This window comes from Pelobates fuscus, chromosome 6 (assembly GCF_036172605.1).
Source record: "Pelobates fuscus isolate aPelFus1 chromosome 6, aPelFus1.pri, whole genome shotgun sequence".
NCBI classification, from domain to species: domain Eukaryota; kingdom Metazoa; phylum Chordata; class Amphibia; order Anura; family Pelobatidae; genus Pelobates; species Pelobates fuscus.
Window position 1 is genome coordinate 60276254 of NC_086322.1, and position 19890 is coordinate 60296143.

Consider the following 19890-nt stretch of genomic DNA (forward strand, 5'->3'; position numbering starts at 1 on the left):
GAAGCTCTTTTTAACTCTTTTATCCACCACCTCAACATCAACAATAGAGGCATCACCCTAACCCACGAAACAAGTAAGGAATCTATTAATTTTTTAGACCTCAACATCTTCATTACAGACAACACCATCCACACCAAAACATTTTTTTTAAAAGTCTGCGTTAACACAGCTATCGAAAGATCTAGCTGCCATTACAAACCTTGGTTGGAAAGTGCCCCTCAAAGCCAATTCCTTCGTCTCAGAAGGAATTGCTCCCAAATAGAAGATTTTAATAAACAATCAAATTATCTAAAAGAAAAATTTATTGAGAAAAATTACTCACCAACCCGCCTCAACACCACTATAAATACATCACCAAAAAAGATAGAGCAGACCTCCTAACTTACAATACCCAACCCACCACCAACCCCATGCCCCTTCCTGTTATTTTCAATTTTAATAACAAAAGTGGCCATGTCAAAAAAATTATCAAAAAACATTGGCACCTCTTAAAAGAAGACGAAATACTTAAAAATATTATACCTGACAAACCTAATGTTGTCTTTAGAGGTGCCCCAAACTTCAAATCCATTTTAACCACCAATTTTACAAAAGAAACCAAACCTACTTTTAATTCTTTTATGCCCAATGCCAGTGGCTTTTATAAATGTAAAAGATGCATTGTATGCAAAAACACAGACCCCTCCGTCCCTTCCAAAAACACCAGTTTTAAATCAAATATCACTAACAAAACCTATAAAATTAAAGATTTTATCAGTTGTGATACCAAAAATTTAATCTACTTGCTGGAGTGCCCTTGTGGTCTCCAGTATGTAGGCATGACCACAAGAAGCCTTAAAGTGAGACTGAGTGAACACTGTAGAAATATCAAAAAAGGCTACCTGAATCACTCAGTCTCCAAACACTTTTGTACACATAATAACGACATAAGACACCTAAAATGCATCGGCATAAAAAAAATGTATAATACCATGGAGAGGTGGTAACATTAAGAATATATTAGGTAAAGCTGAGATGGAATGGGTTTTTAATCTAAAAACTCTTACCCCATCTGGTTTAAATGTTGATTTTGACCTGTTCAATTTTATTTAAATTCCCATATACAACCCTTATCTACATGCCTTTATTCTTTATGTTTGGACCTAACCAACCCTCATAATAATAATTTTTAATAATTTTTTCATCTATGCCTTTCCATTTATGTATCTTGCATTCTGTGTTATCTTTTATTTATTTGTATTTTTATTTTTATTTTATTTTATCTATTATTTTCATTTAACATCTGTAATATATTATTACTCTGGGGTATAATGTAACCCCTATTTAAATCATTATGTTTGGGATTATATTACCCCCTTTTCATGCATACTCCATTTACATATATCTCTGTATCTCTGTACCTTTAAACCATCTCCTTATGTTTAATTTTTTTTTCTGAACTTTATTAAACAACCTTTGCTGTTTTTTTTTTCTGAACTTTATTAAACAACCTTTGCTGTTTTTTTTTTTTTTTTTATGAACTTTATAAAACAACCTTTTTTTGTTGTTGTTGTTTTGTTTTTAAAAACAACTTTCTCACTCCTAGTTTTTACATTTAAATAATTTAAATGGACTCATCACCCTTATAACATCACTCCCATACTTTTGAATCCTAATTTTTAAAAGTGTTTTTAAAAATTGTCTCTGATTGGCCAATTACACTTTTGGCGCAATTTTCAAATTAACATAGCCCTATTTAAACAACCCCTGCCAGGTTACTACTTTTATCCCATTCTGAAGAAGCCACTTATGGTGAAACGCGTTTATGGTTATTAATTCTGTATTTTAGATCAATAAAAGTTTTTTGGCTACTTCATTGTACCAATCCTCTTTTTATTGCACTTTAAACTTTTTTTACCTATTCCTGGCATTTTAACCTTTCCTGGTTACTTTTACTTCCACTGGCAATTTTAAAGTTCCAGTACTCCAAGAAATCCTAGGTGGGGATCATACCACCAGCGCCTATCCATAGAGCAGTACCTCTGCTCTATCTTTGTGAGTATTATTTTATTTCCTCTACTACTCTCTTAACCTATCACAATTGAGAGCACTATTGCTGCTTTTTTATTTTTCTATATTGGAGCCTTGGATCACCAGACGGTGCTGACGGACGTATCGCCGCTACAAATCCTATAAGCGGGGATTATACCGCTGTACGCTATCCACACCAGAGCTGGCCATAGCTCCCTCAAATGTGAGTTTTTTGACCTCTTCTTATCCTGCACACTGAACCACATCAAAATTGAGAGCACTATTGTCGCTTTCTGTCTTTCTTTTCCGAGTTCTGGACTACCAGACGGTGTTGACGGAGACCCCCTCCCTACATATCCCATAAGCGGGGATTATACCGCTGTACGCAATCCACACCAGAGCTGGCCATAGCTCTCTTGAATGTGAGTTCTCTACATTTTGTTACCTATCACACCCTGAACTTTCATACTATACCATTAGTCGCCTCTACCTCTCTTGTATTTACATATATGGAACGGTCTACACTAGACGCATCCACAGAGGAACTCTATCAAGTATCCTAGACCATCTATTGGCACCCTAGCAATACTTTACTGGACTATCTACCCTTATTTGGCGCAGCCCTTCCATATCTTTTTGTATTTTTCAGGAATGGTTTGAGGAACATGACAAAGAGTTGAAGGAGTTGTCTTGGCCTCCAGATTCCCCAGATCTCAATCCAATGGAGCATCTGTGGGATGTGCTGGAACAACAAATCCGATCCATTGATGCCCCACCTAACAACTTGCAGGATTTAAAAGTATCTTCTGCTAATGCCTTGGGGCCAGATACCGCAGGGCACGTTCAGAGGTCTTGTGGAGTCCATGGCTAGATGCATTAGAGCTGTTTTGGCAGCACAAGGGGGACATACACGAGATAAGGCAGGTGGTTTTAATCTTGTGGCTGATCAGTGTATATAGAGAATGAAAAAGTATTTTGCAGACATAACAATAGGTGGAGTTGTTGTCACTCTACATAGTTAATTATGGTTTTTGCCTATTACTACAGGTCTCTAGTGATGTATTCAGAGTTTTGACTGCCCTAGACTACTCATGTCTATGCAACCCCGTCTTTACCGCCTATTTAATAGTAAATATTTAGCAAATGATACATAACCCTGTTCAGTTTAGCCACACAATCCAAATGAAGGAGGAAAAATATATTCTTAATTTCCCCTCTTCTCTGTACGCTTTCTCTATGCTGATTGCCAGGTACGAAAAACAGAGCTTACAACAATGATTGACAGCAAGCTAAGGTGGAGGCGTCCAGTTGTGGATTTCTACATCTAAATTGTATTTCTCTGACCTCATAAATACATATTTTATAAAAATAGATGATAAGTAAACATAACATTAAAATTCCTGGGAAGTAAAAATTTATTTTTGAGGGAAAAGAAAACAGAGATTGACATACTTCAGTCAGTGACTTGGGTTTAGATCTAGGAACGATCTTCTTTTTTGATTTCGAAGGAGCCTCACAGTCTTGTTCACTTATCTCAGAAGTTCTTTCCTTGTGACCTTGCCCTGTGATCCTTACCTGAAATAAAAACAAGCAAAATAAAACTAATCTTTAAATAAGTAAATAGCAATGAATTTTAAATGTATCCTCCTATCTATATTCATGGAATCATTTCCATTTCTCTCGTATCAGACCTCTTACATTCGGTATGGAAATTAAGCTTTTGCCCAGCGGCTTGAAAAGCATTTATTTTTGGTTGCAATATGGAAGTTTTACCTGTAGATTTTTAATATTTCACACAAAAAACCCTGATCATATAAAGGTAACTGATTAAAAAGCAGTTTTCATATAAAAAGTTTAGAAAGGTTTAGGAGGGGCCTTTCCTGCTATGAAGCATTTTTAAGACATTGTGAGGCTTCTTGGACTTTTTTCTTCAAGCAGGAATTGATATAACATTCTCTCGGCTCAAGCACCAGAGTGCATGCACAGGGGAATGTATACATTAAATGAGCAATTAAAGGGATACTATAGCCATTCCTATTGATTTATTGCATCTGTCCCCCCTAACCCTGCAAGTGAAAACATTGCAGCTTCAGAGAAATCATTGATTTAATGCTTTTCTATGGCGAAGCACTAATGTGCGTATGGCGCTTGCTGCGCATGCATGTTAGGCAGGGTCGGCGCAACTGTTAGGTGAACTAGGCATTCGCCTAGGGTGCAAGATTGCTGGGGAGGCACCAACTGGGATGTTTCCTGGTGGGCTGACCCTGTCTGGGGCCGCAGCCCTGGGCGAGCGGCTCTTGAGACGCCCCCAGCGCCAGGCTGATTCTCAAGGCGCCCGAAGGTGGGGGAGCTGAGAGGAGCCCTGTCACAGGGAGGCCAGGAGGTGGCCATCTGGCCACCTCAGGGTGCCCCCAAAGCTGTGCCAGGTAAGGCAGAGCAGGCACCTGCTTACCTTGATTGCAGGTGCCTGCTCTGCCAACAAATGCCGGTGACTGGAGGAGAGGGGAAAGGAGAAGCCAGGGGGCAAGGGAGGCTATTCTTACAGCCTCTCACTCCTCCCTCGCGCACCCTCTGTGATGCCAGGAGCCGAAATATGACGTCGTTCTGATCCCGGCATAGGACCCCAGGGAGGTAGGGAGGCTAGACGGGCCTCAATAAATAAATATGTGTGAGTCTGTGTCAGTGAGTGTGTGTGTGTCTGTCTGTCAGTGAGTGTCTGCCTATGTGTGTGTATGTCAGTGAGTGTGTGAGTGTTTGACGCTCAGTGTGTGTCTGTCAGTGAGTGTCTGCCTGTGTGTGTGTATGTATGTCAGTGAGTGTGTGAGTGTTTGACGCTCAGTGTGTGTGTGTGGGGGGGGGGGGGGAACCTAAAGTTATGGACAGGGACATACTATATAGTATTAGGAATACAGTTTTGTATTCCTAATGCTATAGTTTTCCTTTAAGTAACAGAGCAGTATGAAAGCTAAATTATGCACTTGAGTCTTTTTTTTCAAGCCAAATAACAATTTATGCGATATATGAGATATTCCACTGGTTTCAAACTCATTCCTTTCTTTGAAATTCCAAAGCAATCTTACATCCACTTTCTTTGTAAACCAGAGTTGATTAAACTTGACAAAAGGTGCAGTTTCCACTACAGTGTGGAAATGTGTCAATTCCCACAGCAGTAACTAGCGATGGCTATAGGGAACATTCATCTTTTTCTACAGAGGAAAAGTTGGTCTATGGAGTATCTTGCGGTCTAACAGGTGTGAGAGTACAACAGGAATGTAAGTTCTGTGAGGATAAAGGGGCTGGAGCTGTAGTAGGAACATGGCGGCACCCGTGAGGGAGAACATCAGGTAAAAATATTTGCCATCAACCTTATCACCCGGCCACAGCACACTGAGCAGTGCCATCACTTTTGGAGGTCTTTGCAACATACACAAAGACCCCCAAGGGTCCTGCTTTAGGACTAGGACTTATGGTTAATGTGATACATGAAATCATATGCCAAGCAAAAGGGCTCTGTTATAAGGAATTTAAAATGTTCTAACTAAACATTATTTTAAAGATAAAATGAAAATAGGCAGAGATTACAGACTTTGATAGATGAACTAAGGGACGACCCTGACATGCCTGTCAAGCGGTTTATGAGTAGACCGGTTTATTTAGGTACCAGCCTTGCGGTTACAGGTGGAAGGAGATTTGGAATGCTACAAAGCAGTTAATGAAGGTGATAGATTTTTTTGTGAATCTCCACAAACTGTACAAAGCAATGAATCCAATTTCAGCTCGAACAGCGCAAATTAAAATATGCATTGGCAATTTCTTTCTGTGGCTTTTGCCCTCGTTCCCTTCTTTAAAGACTTTTGTATTTTTATGCTCTTTGAAAATAATGCATTTAAAAAAGTTAAATCAGACACTTGGAAAATCTCTCCAATTTCTGTTCACCTAAGTCTGACTTTCCACTTGTCTCCTTTTTCTATAATCTTTTTTTTTTTTGCTTCCAGTTTGATCTCCGTCACATTGTTCAGCTACTTTCACTAATCACTTCTCAGCTTTCAGACGGAAGCTTTTCCATCTTTGTAAAGTACAAAAAAATTCTAGTAGTGTAGGCAGAGTGGCATTGTCATTGAAAAATGTACTTTATTTCTGGAATTCATGTATATAACTGAAAAACTGCAATCACCTTACCGTGCATGTATTATAAAGGTTACTGATGGGGGGAAATCGATATAACATACAGTATGGATTGTACCGAAATTCAAGCTTGATTTAAAGCTCATAAAATTGCTGTTGGCTTTTTCTTCTTTTTAACCCCTTAAGGACCAAACTTCTGGAATAAAAGGGAATCATGACATGTCACACATGTCATGTGTCCTTAAGGGGTTAAATACCTAATTTCAGTAAAATAATGCAGAAAAGTACAACACTGTCAAGGTACTCAATTTTTGTAGGTCCTACTAAATCCCAAATTGATGACTGCTCTTGTTCTACCTTAGAACCGGGAAACCCAGGTTTGAATCCAGACCACGTCACTATCTAAGTGTCCTTGGTTAAGATACCCAACATTTGAGCAGGACCTTCTTCACCTCTTGTCTCTTAATATTATATTAATGTCAATTAGTTCTTTTTAAATATCCCCACTCTATAATTGTAAAGCGTTGTGGAATATGTTGGCGCTATATACATGCCAATAGTAGTATAATGTAGATCTTTAAATATATAATTGGCCACAACAATTCAAATTGCATCAAATAAAAAAATACAATAGTAAGTTAATGAATATATTATTTTCTACATCATTAGACACTTAAAAGGACACTGTAGGCACCTAGACCACTTTATCTCAATAAAGTGGTATGGGTGCAGTCAGGGTCGGCTGTCCATTGGCAGCAGTGGTGGGGCCACAGCTCCAATCGGGACTTTTACAGGGGCGGCATTTTGACACCCCTGTACACTGTGAAGTGACTGCTCTGGAGCCTGGGACGCCTATGCATATATATTTATATATAGCGATTATCACTACATATATGCAGTTCTGGGCCCCGCTACCTTGTCCTGTGGAGAGGGGGCCCAGATGTCTGATGTCCCCCTCCTTCAGCTTCCTGTCATCTCCTCTCAAAACACCGCAAGAGCGTTGCCACGGGTTGCCATGGAAAAGCTCAGGCGTTCATTACGTGCCGCGTGGAGCATTGCTATGGCAACGCTCATTTGGCTTGCGAGAAGAGATGATAGGAAGCTGCAGGAAGGAAACATCAGACTTCTGGGCCCCCTCTCCACAAGACACAGCAAAACTACTCTCCCCCTCCCTGACCACAGGTAAGAGGCAGGGAAGGGGGAATACACTAAATCATACATTTCAAAAAAATTATCAACCCTCATAAGACACTGCATCCACTACACCAATATACACAGACACTACATGCACTACACACAGATACTGCATGCACTACACACAGACACTGGATACACTACACACCGACACTGAATCCACTAAACAAACACTGACTCTGCACCCACTACAAAACAAATACAGTAAATTATACTTTTTAAAAAATCACCCCTCACAAGACACTGCATCCACTACACACACTACATGCATCCAGTACACTTTTTACACAATACACACACACACTGCTTCAACTACAAAAACAAAAACAATGCACCCACTACACAGACACAGACACTGCACTCACTACACAAGATTTACTACAAATAAACTGCATGCACCACACTGCATCCACACATACACTGCCTCCACTACCCACACACACACTCTCTGTATCCACTATACACATGCAGAGAATGTATTCACTATACACACTGCATCTCCTGGATGTGCGTGAGTTTTGGGAGGGTGGGGGGCAGCATTACAGGGATAAAAACACTTCTAGTGGCGGTCTTCCTGATAGTCTGAAAGCACCATATGGAGGCTATTTCATGTGATCTCCTTTGATGCTTCTCATTTGACTGAGCATTTGAGTGGCGTAGTGCAGTGCTTGCTGTGCATGCGCTGCTCATCCACAATGTTTCTCTAGGTCTAGGATAAGCATAGGATTGGACGAGAAGACGGATCATTTCAATATGCTTGCTGACGAAAGAGAAGGCAGAGCAGGCAGCTGCAACAATGATGTCTCTGCACTGGAAATAAAGTAAATGAAAGTTGCATTTTGTGGACAGACGTCACAGTAATGGCAGGGAAATTATAGTCCCAAATAAAATGTTACTTTGGGGCCTTTAGGTTCCCTTAAGTACCAGGGGTTTTGAAAAATTCCTTTTTTTATCACCATACATGTCATAAGTTCTTATGGAGGTTAAAATAACACTCTAGGCTTCATAACCACTTCATTGTGGAAGTGGTTATGGTGCCTAGAAGCTGCTAGTATCATCCCACTGGTTAGTGTCAAACCGATCTTATGAAATTAACATTAGTGTAAACCAGCAATTTATTAAGCCGTCCAGTCATTTAATATTGTGGTTTAGCCTAACCTAAGCAGTTTTCCATATAACCTCAATATAACTGTTAAAGAATAAAAATAACGCTGATCACCAGAGTACGCAGCCGAGGAAATATTCTAAACATGCAGAGCTACTGTGATGCTGATAAGAACAAATATTTGTCTGAAGGTTAAACACATTTGCAGTGGGATACCTGCTCTGCAGGTACAACTCATTAGTAACTTCCCTACAACATTCCGGAACATCTGACAACAATGGTAGCCACAACAACATGTCTTGTTAAAGCGTCTTACATAGTACGTAGTGACACTCTCATAATTCAAGATGACAGTGAGTGGCCTTAGGGCAGATTTTTAACACTCCTTCAGTAGCATGTTGGAAGCACCTGTATCCCTGGTTACATAGTACCTGAAAATGCCACGTTCTAACTGATGGATTAAGGCAGATTATGCTATGACATTCTAAATGATCACGGTTGTTGAATTGTATGGCAAACTCCGTGACATTCTGTTATATACACCTGAAGCGATGTGGCATTTTCAGAGACTGACACAGCTAGTTTTTTTGGGGGTTTTTTTTTTAACAAATATATCAGATGGAACAGATATCCTAACTGTACTGAATTTTGACTGCCTGTCGCAAAATCTTACCAATTACAATTTCAAACTCCAAAGTATATGAAACATTTTTATTTATTTTTGTCGAAGAAACTGTCATAGTGCCTACATTGTCCCTTTAAATTATATCTTCCAAACATTTTGCTGCACACGCACATGTCTGCATTGGCTCCGCAAAGGGCACTGTTAAGAGGTTGGGTTGTAAGAAGATGTTCTTACATAGTTTTGAAATACTGCCACTTCATTACTAAGAAAGCAGGTATTTAAATTTAGAAAGGCGGGGCGGGGCTTGCCCAGCATGGCGAGCGGTCGCACATCGCATAAGCTCTGGGAGAATCTCTGATTAGATTGGCCTTTTTGATGGCTCTTACACCTCAAAATCAGCCTTAATCACCCATGTGGACTCACAGCTCACCCAGGGCTCAAATTCTCACACATTTGGAAGTCAACACTGTTTTCCCGGCTGGACGACCCACCGTTGCTATTTTGTGGCCTAACTGTATGGGAGTGGGGGAGGTGGCCAATCCCTCAATCCCTCAACCCCAGTTGGACAGCCCTGTACTCCCCTTTGCCGGTGAAGTACTCTCAGCTACCTGCTTGCATCTGAGACTGGCCCCGAGCACCCTGTCAAAACCTGCGTGTCTGACTTTTGCCTCCAAAATGGTGCCAGACCCTGTAAAACATCCCGGGCCTAATCTCAACTTTCTGATAGCATTTGACCAAATATGTGAGGCATTTATGAGCACCTGCGGAAATGAGCAGAACGTGCCTTACAGGCGCTGATCCAGCTAAGAATAACAGCCACACTCCTACCTACCCCCCACCGGGATTTCCGAGGGGGCCACGGAAGTGGTGTTCTGCTGAGCAGCGATCGAGAGCTCTGGTTCCAATGAAGAGCTGAGGTGTCGGGAGTGGAAACCCTCACCACGCTCAACGCATACGCGCCCAGCAGAGATGAAGAGTAAAGCATCGTGTTGGGGAGAAGTTGCAGCACCTGAGTGCCTTATCTAAACCAGAGACTCCAACTCATACAACCTCCTCTGGGATTTCCAACCCAAGTTTGAAGTCTCTGGAGCCCATCTCCCCTTATTATAGCCTGTAGAAACACTCAGAAAACCGTATTCAGACCTAGGTTGCCTAGCCACATCTATTATAGCCTGGTTAATCAACTAATCTCTTACTAATCTACATACTACTGTGCTGTCTCATTGCTACTTAACCACAAAGTGCATGCATTAAATACATTTACCTCTACTGCCTACAATCTACTAACACGGTGTTATACTTACGCTTGTCATAAAAAGAAAAAGTGCAGTTTATTTCGTGATTATCTTTGAATGTTATATTTATGCACCTTGATTACTTTATTGTTATCACCCTGATGTCTTTACTGCACCTATGCACGTCAAAAATAAAGAATTGAACAAATAAAATAAATAAATAATAAATACATTAAAAAAAGCTAAAAAAAATACAAAGAAAATGCCGAAGCAGGACGTAATTAATTATACAGACATACAGACAATGCAAATTACTAATAACAAACAATAAAAAAAAAAAAAGATTCACAGTTTTGATATTCTTGGGAATTTTTTGTTTGCCAATCCTAGGCATTACTATATTTGCAATGTAATTGTTCAACATGTCACAGCTTGAACTTACCAACAGTTCTATTTATGTGTTTATAGATGCAGAAATTTCTAAAAATTTGCGGCTGTTATTTTTTTTTATTGAAATAGCGCCAGCAAATTCTGTAGCGCTGTACAATGGGTGGCCTTACAGACACGTAATTGTAACCAGACAAGTTGGACGCATAGGAACAGAGGGGTTGAGAGCCCTGCTCAATGAGCTCACGTGCTACAGATATAAGCCAATGACAGAAGACCTCCTTGTATCATAATATAACAATAATATACCAAAGTAACAATGATATGCAATATTACTCAAGTTATTTCATAAATAAAACTACTAACAACTGATGCTTCTACTGAATACTGAAAACATAGAGAGGACAAACATTGGCTGACAAATTTTAGCCTGAAGAACGTACACATTTGCAGAAATCATTAAACATATTTTTTCAAGTTTTTCCACATCATTTATACATGCTTACAATCAGGGCCGGATTAACATAGGGGCTTCTTTGTTGCCACCTGACTGGTATTTTACTGGCACAGCCGGTACTTGAGGCTGCCTGGCCGTGCCGGTTTTCCAGTAATACCGACAATACAAATGCAGGTATTTTTCTCAGAATAAATGGAGATTACTCTGTAGGGTTCACTGTGTGTGGAGAGAGGCAGGAATAGGAAGTTACAGCATATCCTTCCCTGCCTCTTTACTACTCACTGATCCGTGGGGGAGCAGCAACACAGCACAGAGTCCAGACAGCAGCTCTACAGCTCAGGTAAGTGAGGGATGGGGGGAAAGGCAGCAGGGACACATGGGGACACTGAAACACTAGGGGACATATGGGGCATATGGGGCCACTGAGACACAATCAGCACAATCAGCATCTCCTCATAAAGATAGATTGAATCAATGCATCTCTATGAGGAAAGTTCAGAGTCTGCATGCAGAGGGTGGAGACACTGAATGGCAGTGCTGCACACTAGGCAGTACTGCCACAGGAAGCACCTCTAGCAGCCATCTAAGGATTGGCCAGTGGAGTTATTTTCTCTGAAAAGACAGTGTTTACTGCAAAAAAGCCTGAATGGAATGATTCTACTTACCAGAACAAGTACAATAAGCTGTAGTTGTTCTGGTGACTATAGTGTCCCTTTAAGTTTGGAAGCTTAAGAGGGATGTATGGGAACAAAACTTGTGTGGACTGGCTGACAATAAAATTAGTTTAGGTAATGCAGACGTTGGTCTCTCTAACACTGTGGTATGTTCCCTTTCTTCTACACTCACTACATACACATTTTCTCTGTCCCAGACTATATACCAGGAACTTCTGCCTGCTAGTAAGAAGGTAAGGAGACAAGTGGACCAGTGAGTGCTAGGGGGCAGTCATTAGAAAGCGTTGAGCAAGCATATCATTAGACGCATTTATGTCAAGCTCAGGGTGCTGCCTGCATAGTATGCCCTTAGTTGGACAGCCTGCATGATTGGCGGGCAGCCTGACATGCATTCATGCCAGGCTGTCCTTCAAATTCTTTGGACAGACATGACCCCTTTTTGGGCATGTTCGCCCCTTTTGGCAGGTCTGGTCACGTGATTCGCACCAGTGGCCCACCCTTTTACCCCGCTCATTGACTTCCTGCTTCACTGGACACTGCTGTTAGGGGTTATGGATTTACTTGAAATATAAAAGCATAAATTAGAGAGAGATTAGCATAGGTTATGTGTTTTCTGATAGAAATATCCTATGAGTTTCCCTCCAGCACCATCTCCATCAGATACATGATGCTTGGGAGGTATAACTGTTTTAGTGTTTTTGGTCGATAAGATTCCGTAATTAGGCCCATAATAATTGTCAGCACCAGGCCCACTGTGCTCTTAATCTGGCCCTGCTTACAATGAATTAAAGTTGGTGGTGAGCCCCAACCTGTGTCTCTTTAATAAAAAGAGAATATCTTTGTAGAGAAATGTTACGTTTCTTTTTAGATACTAAATGTTCAATTTCTAGAAACATTTGAAGAAATTACAACTACTTAGCACACGTTAACTCAACTAACTAAAATCCCCACAGCACTGTTAATATTGGATAAACATTTTAATAATGTAACAGGAATGTGCATCAAATTAGATTAAATATGATTTCCATCATTTAGCTGAATCCCAGAGCATGAGGACTAATGGAAGGGTTGTGCTTGTAGGAGACATATTAAAGGGGATAATACGTTTAATTTATTGCTGAGGGACAGAGTTTCAGATTACATTCTCCCATCAATCTGCGATATATTTATATGATGAGAAACAGTGCATTCATTTTCCATAAAATAGACATGCACGTCGCATAAGGTGAAAATTATGTTTTCAATCTGTAAATTTAAAATGTACGTTACATTCAAATGTCTACATGTGTGTATGTATGTGTGTGTGTATGTGTCTGTGTCTGTGTCTCTGCATGTGTGTCTGTGTCTCTGTATGTGTGTATGTATGTGTGTGTGTGTGTATGTGTCTGTGTCTCTGCATGTGTGTCTGTGTCTCTGCATGTGTGTATGTATGTGTGTGTGTGTGTATGTGTCTGTGTCTCTGCATGTGTGTCTGTGTCTCTGCATGTGTGTATGTATGTGTGTGTCTCTGTATGTATTTGTCTGCATGTGTTTATATATGTATCTGTGAGTGTGTATGTCTCTGTATGTATTTGTCTGCATGTATCTGTGAGTGTGTATGTATGTGTGTGTCTCTGTATGTATTTGTCTGCATGTGTTTATGTATGTGTCTGTGAGTGTGTATGTATGTGTGTGTCTCTGTATGTATTTGTCTGCATGTGTTTATGTATGTGTCTGTGAGTGTGTATGTATGTATGTATGTATGTATGTATGTATGTATGTGTCTGTCGGCGGGGGGCACAGTCAGGGGGGAGAAGGTTGGGGGGGGCCCACGGATCAGTTTCACACCGGGGCCCCATGGATTGTGTGTACGCCACTGCCTACAGTATCCCTTTAAATTATATCTTCCAAACATTTTAGTACATGGTTTCACAGTGTGAGGTAAACCACGGTACTGCGCTCTTAAATTAACCTTATCTTTATTATTAATAGTGCTATAAAGGTGCTGCATTCTTATCCATGCAGATTCATTATCACTGTTGCAGAGGCTATATTATTGCAAATAAAATGCAAGCCAACGTGGCATTCTCTGCAATGCGTGAGTATGTGTAAGCAAACTTGGAGCTTTATGGAGTAATTGCTTCACACCGGACACAAAAGTGACACAGGAAGATTTTAACTTCTTCTACTGTACTTCTCAATAAGAGCTTCATTAGCCGTCACTGGGTTGAGTGAATGAGGGACTGTCATGTCCAAAATTTACATTTAGCTTTAAAGGATTGAACCAAACACCATAACCACTACTCTGTAGTGCTTAGGGTGCTAGAGCACACAAGCATAATTATTTGCAAATATATAATTTGAGAGAAAAACCTATTTAAAGCAGATTTGGCACTATTCAGTTTTTCATAAAGATATACTGTATTCTGTATGAACTACTGATCAAAACTGCATTGGAATTTCAAATGGACCTTAGGAACTAGTATGTGTTTGGGACAATGAACCTGCCACTCTGTGTAAAGACTTCTTAAAGTAACAGATCCATTTAAAAATAGTTCCCTTTTCCACCTGTCAATCAAATCTTCAGTATAGATTCAGCATTCACCTTTATACCAAAGAAATGAATAACAAGGAGAGAAGAATAACTCTCCTACAGGCCCCCCTCCTGCTCTTCAGCATAGTAACCACGGTGCATGCTGTTTAAATGGCATGATTACTTTCTAGCCAGAGCCTCTAATGTCGGCAAGGGAGCACAGGAATTGAGTGACAGATGTCAGTCTGTTTAGAGACTGACGCGCTGGCAATATAAGTCCCAATGAGCTGCAAACATGGCGGCTCAGAACCTGAAGAATTGTACAATCTAATAACTTTACATTGAATATGTCATGTATCTCTATGATGGATACAGTCTGTCTGTGCCTAGGGAGTGCATTCCGGTTAAAGAGAACCAGTCATGACAAGTTCACTTTAAACCCAAATTAGGTATAGTGACCCACTATGGGAGAGCAGGTAACTGCATACATATTTACTAGTTTCTGGAATAGATATCCCATTGTACGGCACTACGGAATTTGATGACGCTATATAAATAATAATAATATAGGAAACACTGGTATCACATGGCCAGGGTAATTCAGGTTTTTAGCCACTTCCGCCGGACATTGTGCTTCAGCACGGCTTTTCATTAGAACTATAACAGTCTCTGTGCCCATGATAGCAATTTGATAGATTTATATTACAAAGGCCTGGAGATAATCCATCCATGTCTGCATGGGGCATGAGATAAGAACTCCTGAATGTGAAAAACATCTCAAACTGGGGGAAAAAAAGACTGTCAGTAAAATTAGCATAATATAATTACATCATTTTAAAAACAGTAGCTGCACAGTTTGCTACAAAAATGAGCAATAGACATGTGGAAAAAATACAATTTTCTCTTTTTTCCCAAGGGCAATTGCACGAATAATAAATATGGAGAAAACTGCCATCATGAGTGTGTTTAAGCACTAAATTAGGGATTATAGGGAATTAAAGGAACACTACCTATACCTAAAGAACACCTTAAGCACTCTAGCTTGCTGAAATGCTTTGTTTATTTTAGAAAAAGTACAGACTTCAATAGGAATGACACTTTTATAAAATAAACTGTTATTTCCTGGTTTTGTTAGCTCAGTGGAGCTAGACTCAAGAGGCAAGCAATTGGCCAGAGAACCTGCCTTGCAAAGACTTATCATTGAGCTGCATTGGGAAGTCTGTGATTGGACAGCCACAGAAACTCTGAGCGGGTCTGGAAGGGGAGGGCTTGCGAAGGCTGCAGACAAGAAATTTAAAGCTTTTGCAAGCTGTTTTTAGATAAACACCCAATGGAAAAATGAATAACTTAATGCATGCATGTTATCATTGGGGTATATGTACTAAATAGTGATTTGTGGTGTGTACATTTGAAAACACATATTTATTTTCAAGTTAGGAGTGTTAATTTTTGTTTAGATTACGGCAACACCTTTTGTTTAAAAAAAAAAAAAAGTTGCAAAACACAATTAAAGGGAAACTACAGGATACAAACTTGTATTTCTAGCCTATAGTGCCCTCTTTGTTCACATGCCACCCTGAATCTCAGAAAGGGTTAAAACCCATTGTGTCACTTACCTGAATCCAGCGCAGATGTACCACGGTGCTGGGTCAGGCTCTGCCTTCACTTCTCCTCCCCCAACTTTGGGGACCTAATGTGCATGCACAGTGAGTGCCGTGGTACCATATTAGGACAACTCAATAGGAAAGCATTGAATCAATCCTTTCCTACGGGGGTTTTAGCAGACACTGGATGTTCTCAAGCAAAGCGTGAGGACATCTAGCGTCAGTTAGGCTACCAAAAGTCGCCTAACAACCTGTAAGCACCTACAGTGGCTGTCTGGCAGAGTTAACCCTACAATGGAATTATTGCAGATTATCAATAACTAATTATCACTGCAGGGTTAAACTGACAGGGCCAATGCACCCAAACCAATTCAATGAGCTGAAGTGATCTGGGTGCCTATAGTGTCCCTTTAAGCTTACCTGTACTCAAGCATGGAGGCAGTCTGTGCTTTGCAGCCCAATCATTTTATGGGGAGATAATTAGTTATGATGACCTCTGGCCCAATCAGATGCCTCTCATTGATAAGCATTGAGGGCACATGCAGAATACTTGGCAATCACCAATCCCACGTTTCTTAATGAGAAGCACTGAATACAATGTAATCCAATGCATTGAATCTCTTTGGAAAGTAGTAGCCGCATTCAGCATTGTCATACTGTGTGTTATGACATGTTTTGAAAATCAAATAATGTAAAGTGGAAGTGCATCCAGTGGCAGTTTGTCTGACAGCCACTAGACTCGAGGCCTGTTTTTGGCTTAGAGCTGCCAGGCTAAATTCAGGCAGGGAATTCCTGGCTCCCCTGTAGGCTGTAGTATTGGTGGGGAGTTATATCCGGTGGACCCCAAGTAATAAGTCTAACCAGTCTAGAGTGATGTAACTACTTACACGGGGGCGATGCTAAACCAACCATGGTGGTTATGGTGATTGGAGTGTTCCTTAACTATTGAGCAGCTTTTGTGCATAGACGATTCCATTAATAGGGCAACGCATTTCATGCCAAAATATCTGATGTGAAGAAGCTGTAGACTTTTCAAGTTTGGCTACTAAGACCAACATTTTCAGTGCAGTTTTACAATTTGCCATATTTCCCAGTGTATCCACTAAATGTTGCTGAGCTGAAGGTTGAATTACAAACTTCAGACCGAAATAGTTAATTTGGAGAAAAACAAATATTCTCACTGTCTTCGTTTAGCTATTTAGCCTAAATCCCAGTTCAGATTGCAGTTTATTGCAATTTGGTGTTAAATGAATAATTTAGAATATTTGATCCTATAAGCCTGCTAGTTTAGCTTTAATATTGAAATTAGGTATTACGTTTACCACATTGCACTGTCTCTGTTTGTTAAATTATCCTATGCACAGAATATGGGCTATGCAGCAGAGATTCCCAGCACTTTAGCAGGAGATGCAATTGTTTTTTTCACTGAATTACAAATCTATGAATCATTTTAGACTAAAATAGCCAAACTCGAAAAATTAACGAATTCCAGAATTTTTACAGTGCAACTATTTTGGTCTGACATTCCAAACCAATTTCAGTTCACCACAATTCACTATTTAGTAAATAAAGCCCACAAAGAGACCCATAAATGAGGAGCAACATTATACCCATGAATTAAAAACCAAAAACAAAAAAACACTTTAAGATAAGTGATTTTATTCTAAACTAAACTAAACCTAAAACTCCCTCAAAACAAGAACATAAAAGTTACCCAAATGTTTTTTTTTTTGTTTTTTTTTTACTACGTGTGTCCTACAGAGGGATAGATCACACTTTATTTATGGTTGCAGAATAAACTGTTTGCTAAACTAATAAAACGATTGTGTAATTATGTATAGCACTTTATTAACAATCCATGTTTGTAAACAGCTTCATGAAGCTTATCAATATTTGTGAATACGATCAGCAGTATGACCCATATTAACCCCTTAAAAAAGGGAAATCACACCTACGCTGTCAATGCTATTTATATTGGCTGTACTGTACAACACTACTATGTATGTAGGCGCCTCAGGAACAAAATATAGTAAATACTTAACAAAACATACCTTTTTCTTCTTTGATAGCCATGGCAGGAACACATAGACAGATAGCAGCCCTGCAGAGATGATGCCAATCACAGTGCCCAGGACCACAGCTGTGGCTAGCAAACCAGGGACTATCTGGACTGACTCTACACTGTACTGCAGCACAATATCAGAGTTACAAAGGCTGGAACTGGCCATGGCTAGGCTGCCACACAGGCCTTGGGATACTTTGTATCTCAGCACAGAACGTGCACTGCAGGAACGTCAAGCATTGTTTACACGGGCTGATACATTGTTGTAATGCACAGCTCTCGGGCAGGTTAATACCAAGTCGTTTTTCTAAATTCCTCAACAAGTGAAGAGTTCCCATGGAGAAAGCACTACAGCTCCCACAATGCAAAGAGAGGGGGAGAGCAGGAAGGGAGGGGAGGCTCATGTTACTTGGCCAAATTCACCAATCTGAGAGGGATTTCCAGAGCTGGGAGGCTGGCTCACACATTCCTAAAAGTAGGCTTTTTTTGTTATTGTGCATTGCCCCTCTGCTTCCTATCCTGGAAGTTAACTGGTTCCCTGTCCCACTGCAAATTCTGTTCCTTAAAGCAGCATCGCTGAGCTATGACCCCTAAAAACTTCATGCAACTTATAAGAGAGAGTCAAGGGGGCGAAGGACTGGTGGATTGCCAATAAAGGAACCCCTAGGACTGATACAGTCCTTTTGATGTACAGCTAGAGAAATGGCATTTTGGACGGAATCTCATTGTTACTGGCACACAGGATCCCACTGCATTGGGCAGGCTCTGTATATCACACTCTTACTGTGTGCTCAGCCATACAATGTGTCCATGCAAAGTATTAACACTTTCACTACCGACCTGTGCGCTGAACCCCAGCTCTCCATGGGGGGCTTTCCATATAATGATAAATGTGGTCACAGAGCTAAATCCACAGAAGAGTTCGGATTTTGTCTAAACCAGGTGTATGAGACTCTACCTGCAAGATTCCCCTCTCCATACACCAAGATGGGCTGCCATTCAGACACATGTGACAAACTAATTGAGGTAAGGGTCAAATGAATTCACTTGGAGAAGAACTATACATCTGGATCTAAGTGCTATATTCTAAGGGTTAATGTGATTTGATCCTTGCCAGAAGGTGTTAAGTCAAAAGTTTTATGGAATAGATTTAAATGAAATAGCTGTGATATGAGTATTATCACTTCCATAATTATAATTCATCTTGACTGATACATCAATTCAGTGGTTGGAGCCCAGGTTCATTTTCCAAGGCTGTACGTTATTTTTCAGTAAGTCAGGTATTTATGCTTCTGAGCTGAGGTCAATAAGATGAGTACCATTGCGTTTGGTAACAATATCCATATCCCAGCTAACTGTACAGTATCTACAGCTCTCAATGTAGGAACTGGACACCAGGTAAGAAGTCAAACCGTTAGCAAATAGTTTGACTACTTACCAATAGTTTGGCTGTCCTGTTACCATAAGGACTACAGTGTGCTCTGGTGGTTCTATATAGTGCTTAGAGTGTTCCAATAGACATGCAAAGCTGCTATTGCATATTGTTCTTAAAAAAAAAACACTCTCTACAATTTTTTCCAATCGTTTAGTAGATATGCCCCCAGAAAAAAACAACAACACTGTTTTTGGTGAAAATAAAAATCTAGTTTACAATAGATGGTAAACTAGTTCCAGCAACTACTGTAAGCAAGGGATAGAACGATCATAGGTTCTGACAATGACCTCTTTTACATCTGGAAACTCCAGCCAATGAGGTGCTACATTGCAACCACGTATTATTATTGGTATGTATATAGCGCCAGCATATTCTGTAGCATATTGCTTTACAATATTATTAAGGGGGGAGGTTTAACAATAAATGAGACAATTACAAAAACTTACAGTAACAGTAGGTTGGAGA

General features: G+C 40.1%; 1 protein-coding gene across 1 annotated transcript in view; it reads right to left on the reverse strand.

Annotated features, from left to right (window-relative positions):
- EVC (EvC ciliary complex subunit 1) overlaps positions 1-18380 on the reverse strand; it is an 86545-nt gene extending 68165 nt beyond the window's left edge. The window contains exons 1-2 of the mRNA XM_063457770.1: positions 17980-18380; positions 3463-3585 (exon numbers count right to left, since the gene is read on the reverse strand). Coding sequence (XP_063313840.1) covers positions 3463-3585; positions 17980-18156 — 300 coding nt within the window. The 5' untranslated portion in view covers positions 18157-18380. The remainder of the gene's footprint in view (positions 1-3462; positions 3586-17979) is intronic.
- Positions 18381-19890: the final 1510 nt, after the last annotated feature.